This window comes from Rhyacophila brunnea, unplaced genomic scaffold (genome assembly GCF_057557595.1).
Source record: "Rhyacophila brunnea isolate RB1 unplaced genomic scaffold, BYU_Rbru_1.0 scaffold_16, whole genome shotgun sequence".
NCBI lineage: Eukaryota > Metazoa > Arthropoda > Insecta > Trichoptera > Rhyacophilidae > Rhyacophila > Rhyacophila brunnea.
This window is the reverse complement of record NW_028232816.1, coordinates 21,327,617-21,341,378: the sequence shown is the minus strand read 5'-3', so window position 1 is coordinate 21,341,378 and position 13,762 is coordinate 21,327,617. Positions and strand designations below refer to the sequence as shown.

The 13,762-nt window shown below is 33.9% G+C and overlaps 1 protein-coding gene across 6 annotated transcripts in view; it reads left to right on the top strand.

The window, feature by feature from the left end:
- The window catches only part of key (NF-kappa-B essential modulator kenny), a 33,851-nt gene extending 23,341 nt beyond the window's left edge, over window positions 1-10,510 (top strand). Inside the window, exons 12-13 of one of the 6 annotated variants that reach the window (XM_085943358.1) lie at window positions 1,398-1,541; window positions 10,333-10,510. In XM_085943358.1, coding sequence (XP_085799484.1) covers window positions 1,398-1,502 — 105 coding nt within the window. In that variant the 3' untranslated portion in view covers window positions 1,503-1,541; window positions 10,333-10,510. Of the gene's footprint in view, window positions 1-1,397; window positions 2,599-10,332 lie in introns of those variants that run through there. The other 5 variants (XM_085943361.1, XR_015070181.1, XM_085943357.1 and 2 more) reach the window with 5 other exon arrangements.
- The last annotated feature ends 3,252 nt before the right edge of the window (window positions 10,511-13,762 follow it).

The window sequence follows — 13,762 nt, the reverse complement described above, 5'->3', positions numbered from 1 at the left end:
GCACGGATTCACGAAAACAATGAATTACTAAACAGAAATAAATTAATTGTTTTAAATTAATACAGTTTCCAACAAATAGGGTGTTCATCCAAAATTTTCGAATGCGATTTTATGCCAGATATATAATACGCCCGTATAACTGCGTTCATCCAAATTTAGTACATAAGCATCTCGCCGAACCCGAACACTTAATGCCCCTCTACCATAAGTTTAGCGAACCGATTGCTAAATTCGGCAGAGTCCATTTTTGACAGATCGCAACTGACAGCCCGCGTTTGTTGATAATTGTCATAGGTACTTGTTTTCTTCCGTATTTCATTATGATTCAGTGTATTATTTTGATTATTGTCTAATGGTACTATCTATTTTACAATTGATTCTATAATTGGTGCTTCGTTTTATTCAATCATGAATTCTTTATTTATAGGTACTAAACTTTGCTTTCGTAGATAAAGCTAATCTACAATGCCGCAAATTTCGTAAAAGCGGCGACGTCTCGATTAGTCTAGTTAACGAGATAGAGTCTCGTTAGTAAATACACATCAGACGCAGATTCATGAAATCAAATAAATACAAGTAATATAATATTTTCAACAACTCAATTCACATGATTATGCTGGAATCGATTTATGCATAATAATTATATGGTAGGTAGGTATACTATCACGATAACCATTTACTTTCATTTGTTTATATTGTAATGATTATTTATTCAATAACGTTTATTCGGCATTCGGATTATCCGGCCATAATGTAGTAATAATCGAAAAATAAAAGAAATTATATGAAAGTAAATGTAATAGCGAGTTCAAAATATATGGACCACTAGGGATATCTAGCAGGCAAAATGTGAAAGATTGTCATTTATTTGACAGTTAAGTGCCCATAGACATCAAAAACTGACCATAGAGAAAAAATATTTTTCTGTTTTAATATAAGGAATACTTGTTTCAAATAGACGCGCATGTACAAACACCGTTATTTGAATGGAGCATAATGGAACAGGGCGGCACCCGTATATACAATTCCGAAGATAAGTGGGTGAACACTCGACAAGTTTTATTACGGCAATAAACGGTTTCGGCATAAGGTGAGACCGTCATAAACCATTCGGTTCGGCTTATTTCCATGGAAACCCTATAAGTTGTTATTATTCTTGAATGGTTCCAAAGTGAGGGCGAGAGATCATACCGTTTCACTTACACAAATTTATACTTAAGCACAGATAGGTTTGTAGTCTTAATAATGATGTTACAACTGAAATAGCTATCGACTTAAGAAACAACCCGTAGAATCCAATATTATGTATATTATCATTTTGTAAAATGAAATGCTAACTCAATTTAAATCTGTAGATATATTTTAATACTCACAATGTGTTTTTTGTTGTAATTCAGAAGGAGCAGTCGCCTCCGCCCACACAGTTTGCCTGTCCCGTGTGCGACAGGGCGTTCAAATCCATCAAGCTGCTTGAAGATCATGTGGAATCGTGCCTCACATAAGCGTCGACGGATAATATTTGCCAGCTGCAGACTTGATTTGTATGTTCAACTTTTAATGCGGTCATGTAACATGAACATAGCGTAATCCACGACTTCATCAAACAACGTTTTTACAGAAAAATAAAATGAGCTCTTCACAGTGAATCGTTATGAATTGATTTTCAACCAGTGGTAGTACTGATGGTGTCTGCAGTATAAAAAAATTTACCATTTGTTTAACCAACTTAAAAAACAAATATACAACTGAACTTGATTCGGAACCAAATTTACGTTTAAAATGAAATAAGTAGAATCACATATAGAGTTATTAATTTCAATCAACTTAGTATAACATGCACCTTATTGCATTACAATAATTTTGTTAAATTTTTTTTCAACTCGATTGACTTCCCATTGATTGATGGTACTGAAATTTTCCGAGTTTTAGTTTTGATGGTACACATATATGGAAAGGTTGAGAACCGATGTATAGATAAATAAAAAAATTGGTTATTTCTTAACATTTAAATCATCAGTATGTCAATAAATTTCTGTGAGAATATTATGAAAATCATTCTAATATTTTCGCCGCGGAGCATTTAATTACCACATTTAAATAACATGCTAATCATATCTATTGGCCCCCTAATGAGGGCACAACAGCTGTGCCGTCAGCGGTCAATGTCTGTTGTCAAAATATGACAAGTTTGATCCACTAACATTAAATTAGACGTATTGGCAACACAATAGAAATATCCAATAATATAAATAACATTTCATAATAATTAAACCAAATACTGAGAATTATGTTATCTAATATGTAATAGCAAAAACTAACTTATCTGTAGATAACGTTGTTGGACTAAGTTTTGGTAATCTTCAAATTCGCTATGTTCATTGAAACACTGTTTCTTAGATGTGCGTAATAAATCAATGCACCGTTTGGAATTTTTGTTACTGACCCAAATATTCGGGTCTATCTCTAGAATTTCTTAATATAAAACAACTTAAATATTTTCCATGCCGTAGCTAGATATTCAAACCTTTGTATGTATCCGCTTATTTAGCCAAAAAACACCTATCAAAACTTATATACAGGATTTTCAATCTCGAGATTAAAAATAATGCGATTCAGGGATTAGTTTTAAAATAAAATAATTGTCAATACATAAAGATATCGTCACCGTTCAGGCAAAAGTCACCAACCCTAAAAACATAATTTTGAGATATCGCAATTTGAAAGTTTGAAAATGCAGGAAAAATCAGATTTAAATGTTTTTTAAGTTTTATCTACATTACATTATTTTCTCATGTGTTCTTAATAATTTCTTTAAGATACTTTTACTTTTTGATGCTAATTAAAACATCTAGAATGTTTTGAAGGAGGTAAGGTAGCTCAATTATGGTTTGGTGACTTTTGCTTGTTAATAATCTGACCAAAGCGATCTTATTATAACAAGCTAAGGTAAACTATTCCTGTTTGGTTATTTTTGCGTATTTCAGACAAGTGTTAGAAGTTTTCAAATGACAAATCAGTAAAACTCACCATCCATAGTATAGTGACTTTTGCTTGTATATTTATAACGAAGAATTTATTTTTTTAGAGTCAATAATGTCTATTCACCTATAATGACTTTTGCTTGTTAAGATTTTATCGAAAGTCATTTAGTGGAAAACAAATAATTCGGATTTAAGCTACATTTTACTAACTAATGTACCGTGGTGACTTTTGCATCTTAAAGAACATAATTTTACGCTTCATGTGACATACTCAACTCAAAACTGCCATTTTCAGGGTTGGTGACTTTTGCCTGAACGGTGACGATATTATGCAGGTTTGGAAAAGTAAAGAGTTTCTAAATAAGAAATAAAATTCACAGGAATTGCGTTTAGGTCCTAATAATAATTATAAATGTGAAAAAATGATGGCTGTCATAATTTTATATTTTATAAGTCAGTAAAGTTGTTCCGTCAACCTTTTTGTCACTATGTAAAATTTAGTACACATTATCATTTTTCTTCATAGTAATAGGGATTGTTTGTCTTAAATCAAATCTACATCTTTTTTTCCAGATATTAAGACTAAAAAACTAGCTTCATAATAATTTAAAAAAAACAGTTGAAAATATGAATTTTTGTTTCAATTTTTTTCATTTGCACACAATATGTATAATTATTACTTTAACTTAACACAAATACTGAAACAATGATGTGTGATAATTTCATTTATTTCTCCTAACTTGAAATCCCGCAATTGAAAATTTTGTCCTGGATTGCAATCATTAGTTTCTACATAATATGTAATAATTGAAATGAACATTTTTAAGATCCATATTAATTTTGATTTATTGGTGTCCCATGTTATTGTTATAAATTAGTAGTGTTTAATATAAATAGTTTTTAAGTCATAATATAAAATTTATGTTATTACAAAACTAATTACTCCGTAAATAAATATTTTGGCATTATTAATTGTATGACTCGACACAAAAGTGCCATCACTTCATTTTTTTTATTATTAAATATTGGTGTCTTACCAGAATTGTATTTATAAGTTTTATGTTTGTATGTGTAAAATAGTCTAGCAGTGATTTTATTAAAAAATCAATAATGTTCAAATGATGTTTAGTGATATTTTCTAATAGTTTGAACATTGAACACGCGAATCACTTGTTCGGCTTGCCCTAATTTTGCCACTTAATTTAATCATTCAATAATTATTACCCACGGTAGCTTGGTTGGTGAAAAACAGTCAATCCAGGAAAATATGGTAAACTGGATGTAATTTTAAACAATGAGTGTGTGGAAAAAATAAATAGAGAAACAAACAATGCGGTAATTTTATATGAGCATTTTTGGGACATGACCAAATGAGCGATAGAGGAACAATAGATCGAGTATTCACTATAAACAGTATTCAATGGTTTTTTTTGACACTGGCGATTTCTGCCAGTGAACAACTCACACTGATAGTCTATCGATATCGATAGACATCTGCCTTTCTTTAATATGTAATCAATACCATGTATAATAAAATCACATGTAAAAATATCTATTTTGTTTAGTATACTTATAACATATTTTATTGACTAGATTTTTAGGACAATTTTTAAAACCTGTCTTTAGAGTTATTGATGTTGACAATTAATTATTGTTCCAAGCTATCCGGCTCAAAGGTGGGTATATAGTCCATAACAGCCATTCACATCAATAACTCAAAACTTCTTAAAATTTCCTTCAGAACCATTCAAGAAATAGTGATTATCATGTTTAAACTTCTATTTATTGTAACTTTCTGTTTGCTTAATTGCAAAAGTATGATCCTTTTTCTCAATGCAATGATATGCATAATATTTTTATCATAATATTATAAAATTGTGTTAGAATATCTTCATTTTTTGTTACAATGTGAATTTATTATTAATTTTTTTTGGTTTATGCTAGTTTATTTCTAATATTATCTGCTTACAATTAAGTATTCAAAATGTACAATGTATTTCCATTACATATGTCAAAATGCAATCACCACTCTATTATTATTATAGCAAATGTACCACTTTTCTTTTACATGTACACATTCATTACCATAATGTGTTACTAATAATTATTATTGTTATTTCGGTATGTGTATGTTTCGGTTTGCATTTCTTTTTATCAGTAGGTAACTGTTTTTTACTTACAAAATTAAAAACTTTGTTAAAAAAATATTTGATTATACCGATTGTAATGTTGAATTACTGAATAACATAAATGTGAATTGATGTTATAGAATATAATTATTTTTTTACTGACCATATTGACAATATCTGTATTAGGTATATTGATTAAATTTAAAACTGAAATTAAAGTTTGTTGTCACTATTCCTTTTCCGACCATTATAATTTCCTACTGCTCATGGGCTTACAAGGGTGCTAAACAATTTTCATATTATGAAGCACACGGTAGCCTGGTTGGTAGAGTAGTCGTCTCTGAAGTTTGAAGTCACGGGTTTAATCCTGCAGCTGGGCCAAAAAATATATTGTGTTCTCTGCTATGTAAATTTACCCAATTGATTTGCGAATGGCTGACAACCATTCCTCATATAAAATAAACATTAGGACCTCGAAAAAGATAGTGTAGTATTTATTGAAGTATGCTGAAATCTTAAAAAATATTTCTCACAAACTGAGTAAGGTGAATCGGGAAAGTGTAACTTTGGGGTAAGTGTAGCTATTAAGATATCTCAGTATCTACTACAAATTGGATGATGCCTTCTATGAAAAGGTGATAGCAAAGTCACTGATTTATAAAAATAATCAGAAATGGTGTCGATACCATGTTTTTTGTGACTACATGGATTATTCTCCAGATGACATTTTGAAGTCGACGAGTGAGATGGTAGCTGTTACTACATTATGGTTGTAAAATTTGGTGAGTATATGTGTTTTGATACCCTGCTTTACGTGTTGTTATTGTTTTACTTATTGATAAACATTTTAAAGCTTTAATCGAGTAGACACACTTTCCCCACGAAAGTAAACGCGTGGGGTAAGTGTACCTTTGTGTTGTGTCACACTTCCCCCATATATTTTCTATGAATTCGCATAGTGATTATTTTAACTAGTGATGGGACACGATGCATTATTTATATCGATCGGAGAAATGTTCATAATTGAAATAATATGTTTATAATTGTATTATTATAGTTTTATGTTAGCTAAGTAGGTACTCGGAAGAGTGCATGTGTTTCAATTTAATACATACGTTTTTAAAATAAGTGCTTATCTAACGTGTGATAATTATTAATGTGCATTTTTTCCACATGTAAATATAAACGAAAGACAGATAAAGGAGCTTACGACCAAGGAAAATCACAAAAAACAGTTGAATGTGTAAAAAAAACAATCTATTGACAGGATATGAAGCTGCGAGAAAATACGGCATCCGCGATCTACAATCATTGCTCATGTTTACGAAAGAAGAGAAGACAGTTTTAGCAGAAGTACAATATTACCCAAAGAGATTGAAACATTTTTGGCAGAACATTTGCATACATTGGAAAAGCATGTCTCACAAAAAAGTAGTCATCGAATTAATTGGACAGTATATTAAATAAAATAATATTAACACACCGTTTAAAAACGAACTACCCGGACACAATTGGTTTAGGTATCTATAGGTTTCATTAAAAGAAATAAGTGTGGAACGATGATTATTTATTAATTAGAAGTGTCCAGGGTGGTTCTATCCAGTAGATGACCTAGGGGTCAACTTTTTTAAATTATTTTTTCAGCGACGGGTTTTGTGTATTTTTTCAGCATTTTTTCTTCAAAAAACCAGGGCTCGAAATGGACTGGAACGCACCGGAGCGCCGTTCCTGTTCGTGAAATCGGTAAAATTATTGCTCCGTCTCGTAGAATAAATAATTTGAGCGTCTGAGCTGGATATGCCATACAATAGAAAATCTAACACATTTATTTTCATGAAAAAAAACACATAAACTTTGATAACTTTACTATGTAAAAATCTTCAGAAAACTCTCGAGCGCTCCGGTTCGTAAATTTTTCCATTTCGAGCGCTGCGAAAAACAAAAGAATTATAGCCTTGAATATATAGCAACTAAATGAAGCAGGCCAACAATAGCCGACAACTTACGAGAAATAGCGACGCAATAAAAAAAATGCAGGGCATCACGGAGGATTCACTTTGGTCATTATAACGTACTGTTACACCCCCGAATGGTCCCCATTTGGGGATGTCTCTGTGTATCTGGAGAGGTCCGAGTCGGTATCAAACCAACAAATAGTATGGGTTGATTGCGAAAATAATTAAATACTGTTAAATATCTGACCGGCAACATTGTCTGAATGCCGTTACAAAAAAATACGAACGGCAACGCCGCATTTGTACCGCTCGTAAGCGGCCGTTTGTTTTAGCGCGAGAGAAGCATTTTTGACAGCAACGCAGTAAGCAGTGTTAACCTCGCTATCAGCTAAAATTAAATTGAAAAGAAATTTTATAAAAATGTAACCATTAGATAATATTAAACGTAAATACATCTCGCCGTTTCCAATACAATTCCGGTGTGTTATTTGTCCACCCCCAAGTCCTGAATCCAGACGAAAAACCACAAAGAATAAAAGTGACAGCGTGTTTTCACTTTCTAAAATGGAGGGAGATGACAGTACCATATAATTAATAATGCTATTGTTAATTTTGCCGCAAATTGATTATCAGCCTACCTCACCATACTTTTTTATAAAACCTGCCTGCTTCACCATACTTTCATATAACTTGCCGCCCCTAGGGGAGCAGGGTCTTAGTCACAAAAGGAAACAAGACAGTGTACCAGCAGGTAAATGCCGATGATAAAGAATCCATAGGGCTGTCACACCAACGACAGTTCCCTACAAGTACAAAAGAAATCCTCAAACATTTTCCGAAAATGTGGATTTTGTCCATGGACCCCTCGAGTTGTAACAGTACCAGGAGAATCTGTGCCTTCAATGGTTACATCAGAGGAACGCAAGTGGTATTTAGAGAGAGGACTGCAGTTCCTTAGTAGAAACATTGATGAAGAAAATCTTGAATCATTCCGCAAAAACAACGAACCTGATCAAGATGACAAGTCACTGTTTGCACTGTGGCGAAAAGTAAAAAATGAGTTGGAAAATATCACTCCATCTGAGCCGGTCAGACTAATCAATGAGGCATTGCAAGAAGAGGAATCCAATGATATGTCTTTGGCCGCCTGGAATAATACGAATTATTATGATGTTTCATTTCCAATCGCTAGGGCACCTGTGGCTGGTCTAACGACTTGTGATGGTGATTCGTCTCCAATCGCCAGTGCACCTGAGGCTGGTATAAGGATTTGTAATGACACTTCGTCTCCAATCGCCAGTGAACCCGTGGCAGATCCATCAAATGTTCGTAGTCCATTCAAGAGACATTTTTTCTTCCCCGGTAATGGGGAAGAAAAAATCAAGAAGAAGGCGAAAAGGGAAAAAAACCCCACCATTGTTTCCGGTAAACTGTGCCAGGAGTATTTCCTAAACAAAAAGAGGAAGAAAGAAGAAATGGAACGGTTTAAAAAAGAACGAGCTGTAGAGAGGCAAAGAAAGAACTGAATGAGCAAGCAAAGGATGGGGAAAAATGGAGAAATTAAAAGCAGTCAAGAAGAAATGCGTTTTTCTTCTGAGTCTTCTAACCCAAGTGTTGACATTTCAGACTCAGCAGAGAGTGAATGGCATGAGTCTAGTGATGAAAGCTTTAAGCCTAAAACTCGATGGCTGTCCGTTATGAAAGTCATTAATGAACATTATATTAAGGAGAATAATTTCCGGTGAAAATCGTCCATATTTCTAAAGTAGAAGCTATTATTTCATCGATGCAAAAGTGCAGGAGACTATGGAAATGGCCAGAGCGCCCCGATGTATTTAGCTATGAATGGAAGATGGTAGTATCCCACATAAATGACCCGAGACAAGTAAGCAAAACTCGTAATGTTTATTCAGTTCCGGAATTGGACTTTATTTGGAATATCTAAGGATTTTTATGTTAAGTTTTATTTTGGTAAGTACTGAGCCTATGCGTTACTATGTACCTAGTATGTATGTACTTAGTTCCTAAAATAAATACCGTCGTGACCCCGAGCTTCGCCTGCAGTACCTTACATCGCCTATTTTAGTTAAACCTAAAAATTACCCTTCGGTAGGCGAAGTACCGAACCTGTTCTGGCGTGTTTTCATACATTAGATAAACTTCTGTCATGGTTGTCAATAAAACTAATGTGGAATAATTTTAATAGTTATTTATGAATTTTTTTTGAACATAGTAGTAAGTATAAAAAAAAAATTTGTTTACAACTGCAATAAACTAAATTAACTACACATATGCCTATACCTATTTTAAAATATGTTATAATCATTAGAATACAACTTATTAACATATTGAAAAATCGTTTAAAACTACTGAATCAAAATCAAAATTTCTCTGCGATAATATGGGTTCAGTTCGTGTAGAACCAAAACAATATCGGTTTTAATGATTTGAGAAATATAACAAATGAAAATATAAAAACGAACATTTGTTTACAACTACAATTAATTAATTTAAATCAACTATACATGTAAGTATACCAATAACGAAAAAAATACAAATCAATCGCATTCGATTAGAATGCCATAGATAAAAAATGATAGGTAATAAAAAAATCTTATGATACAATTATCCAGCAAACTTTTATGCACATAACACAATATTTATTCACTCATAATGTCGTATAAAGCGGGCTGAAAGAATGCCGAAACCATTTTCCACAACATTCCTCGCTCATGACAACCTATAATTGTAAATTTTTCGGTGATAATTTAATTCTCTTTGACAATATGGCTTCAGAAAATTTGTTTGTGAGGCAAATGCCTCATCTCCAATGGGGGAAAATTAAGGCCGTTGTCGGTTTCATTACTCGAGGGGAAATTTAACTGATTAGCCTTTAACTTGGAATAAAATAGACTCCACTCCATTGCACCAGCATCAGAAATTCTCCCCTGCTTACCGACATCTATATATATGAATTCATAATTAGCATTAACTAGTGCCATAAGAATGACACTATGAAAATTTTTGTAATTATAATATAGGGCTCCTGCGCCTGGTGGTGGATTGATCCGTATGTGTTTTCCGTCCAACGCACCACCACAATTAGGGAATTGCCACCGTTTTTTGAAATCTAACAATATCGCTGCCCAATCCTCTTTAGTTTTTGGAAACTGCAAAAATTTAAAAAAAAAATCATATAGCCTTATGTGTATTGTAGTTAAGTACAATAAATGATTAGTAGTAAATGTTGTTTAATTCTTTTTTCAGAACTCATCACCATCACAAGCAACGTTCTCACTCGCACCATTGCCACCTGTTTCGAGTGAGTCGTTGACACCTCTTCGAAGTTCAGGATGCTGCAGTACAAATTCTAAGCAGTCAAAAAAAAAAAAAAGAACAGGCGGACCATCAGGCATTCATGGCGGCATGCACAAATGCCCTCCAGGAAAAGGAAAAAGATTTCGCTGATACCGTAGGTGCTTGCGTGATTGAGAGGCTGCGTAAGATAGACCCCAGAAAACAATTACTTGTGAATTATTTATTCAACAGAATATTATGCAAAGCTGAAAATGAAAAATTGGATACCACTTCAGTAATCACATGTGGTGACGATTTTTTTAATGACATCGGTTTATAAACATTAGAGACCGAATTGTATGCATTTATATATTTAGCCCATTCTCACCGGTTATTGCATATTTTAAGCCGCGTTGACACGATCCAAGTTAACTTGGACCGAGCGCACTCGTACGAGACAGCTTCATACCAATTACTCCTATCCAAGCTAACTCGGAGGAGTATGTTGGATAGGAATAATTAGTATGAAGCTGTCTCGTACGAGTGCGCTTGGATGGTGCTCGGTCCAAGTGAACTTGGATCGTGGCACCGCGAATTTACCTCAGTGGATGTGGAACGGTATCTTACTACCTATTTTAAGCTTTTTATGTTGCATATAATCCAGTCTCTAATTAATCATATTATGTATTTGAGTCGCCCATTTTGTTCAGTGTTGACTAAAAATAAACTGAATATGCAGTTAGATATTGCTTATTCAAAGAGGCATATTCATATTCTTAACGGTTGAACGCCCGCCAGCCACAGATGCTTTTTCACATTTCTTCTTGTTCTGCGAATAGGAGTTGATCATTCACTTCCAGGTGAGTGTTCTTATCCTAAGCCACGTTGACACGATCCGAGTACACTCGGACCGAGCGCCATCCGATCGCACTCGTACGAGACAGCTTCATACTATTACTCCTATCCGAACTACTCGGACCGCGTCCTACTCTTCCGAGTTAGCTCGTATAAAAGTAATTAGTATGAAGCTGTCTTGTACGAGTGCGCGCTCAGTCTGGGTGTACTCGGATCGTGTCAACGCGGCTTTAAGCTATTATAATATGGTGTCTAAGTTTTCCAAAATGATTTAAGGGTACAAGTCGGTTATGTGGAATACAGCGGCAAACACATTTTGAAAATAGCCGATATACAGGATTATTTGTTAGGTTAACCTTACCTAAACTAACGCAAATTAACAAAATAATCCAGTATATCGGTTATTTTCAAAATGTGTTTGCCGCTGTATTCCACATAACCGACGTGTATCGATTTATGTTTTATATAAAATAAGTTATGATTGTCATGAATGCTTCATGATAGCTTACTGTAATATTATATAACTAAGTACCTTGTTTTAAATAATTATTGTATGTTTCATTATACATATTATATTTGGTAATATTGTCATCCAACTATTCATATTCTTACCATTTTATTATAAATTGTGTTTTTTATTATTTTTGTGTACAACTAATTTAATTCGACGGCGGTATTATGATACCTACTTTGTTTTAACGAATTAAATATGTCGTATTAGATACTATAATAAAAGATATTGTAGTAAATATTGTACAACATAATATGTATACATTTTTATACTTTTTGTTTGACATAAATAAAAATTCAAAGAATTGGACACAATTTCTTTATAATATTGTCGATTTTTCCTATTACTATATACTGTGAAAGATCATTCAGTGTTCATAAAAAACAAATATCGAAGCCAGTTGACAGATGCGGATTGATGACGTATTAATACTTGTCGCACCAGGTGCAGCGCATACCCCCACCAAACTCTTCTCGTACCCCCAGAGGGTACGCGTACCACACTTTCGGAAACACTGGGTGTACTGCAACCAAAAATTACTCACCTTCATATATTTCTCTCTTAAGACATCACATATAGCCTGACATGTCTCTGGGATGATTTGGCCCAATGTTTGAGCGGCAATTCCAACTGAAAACTTCAGGTCTTCATAGCTTCTACCCGTTGCGAGGAATCGTAATGTAGCCGTAAGTCTCTCGTGTGGACTGATCGACTGTCTCATCACAGTATTTTGCTTGGTCAACCGATCACATAACTTTGATAGCAGGTGATCGTACAATTCTCCATTCATTCGTAAGTAATTTTTTAAATCCTCAGGATCACTCTCCCGCATGACTTTTAACAAAGGAATATGGCTAAAATGTTCCTTCTCCATAAGCCACTGTTTCACCCATTTGGAACGACGTCTTTCCGTTATCATCGCCCTGTTATGGACATACATTGCACAAATTGCAAGTTGGCGTCTGTTTCCATGATACCTAGACATATTTTTGTATTTAAGTAGTGGAAAATATTGTTTGCGGTACCTAGTTGACACTTCACAATATTCGTAATTATATTTGAGTAGCAAAAGAACTAATACGCAACAAAAATAATATACTTCTTATCGAACGAACTTAGAAGTATGACAGAACTGTCAAAATTTGCCGCCAAATCGCGCCAGCTACTCCTACTTTACGACACGGCTAGCTAACGTCACCCAAAAACTTTCGGTGAGTTGAAATTCCAACAGTTTTACAAAAACACGGGAGTGGGGGGTCGCTGGCAGTTTGAAAATGGCACACATCTGACAGGTCGAAAAGTGTCCGTCTATGGGCGCAGCAGATTATCTACCAAAGATAACTGTATGGCCGCCATTACGTATTAACTGGCATGTTCAACCTCTTACGAGTCCGTCTATGGCCGCCTAATATCTTGCTAAATTGAACCTTATACACCCATCACTATGGTTCATATTGTTTTGAACACATCTATTTACTATTAAATCTTTTCCTTTATTTATATATATGGCTACATTTGAAAAATACAACGCTGGGCGAAGTTCGGGTAAGTACACCATGCTTCGCCTGGTGTCTTTCAATGATCAAAAAATAATGTTTTTCCTACAAAATGTGAAATTTCATGTCACTTGTACAAAATTGACAACGCAATACTTCATTGGATATAATTACTAGTTACGAAAACATTTTAATTTTTATGATATTACGCAAAATCCCACTAAAACTAGGGAAGTTCGGGGTAACGACGGTATATTTTTGTATTTTTACTTTGATGAAGTAACTAATTTTGTACCTTTCTTACCCGAACAAAGCTGATGATTGGCTGTCAAACAAAATTCTTTCCTATGTAACTTATTCCTGAACCGCTCATTGCTACCAAGCTGATTCAAGTAGCTATGGGCTAGAGTGGCCTGACAGGAAACCCTGAGGCAACTCTGATGACAGATGAACCATGAAGCCTCTTGATTAGACATGGTCAACTAGGTACTGAAAAATATAGTGGTCAACTACTGGAACTTTCAATTTTTTCGATGAT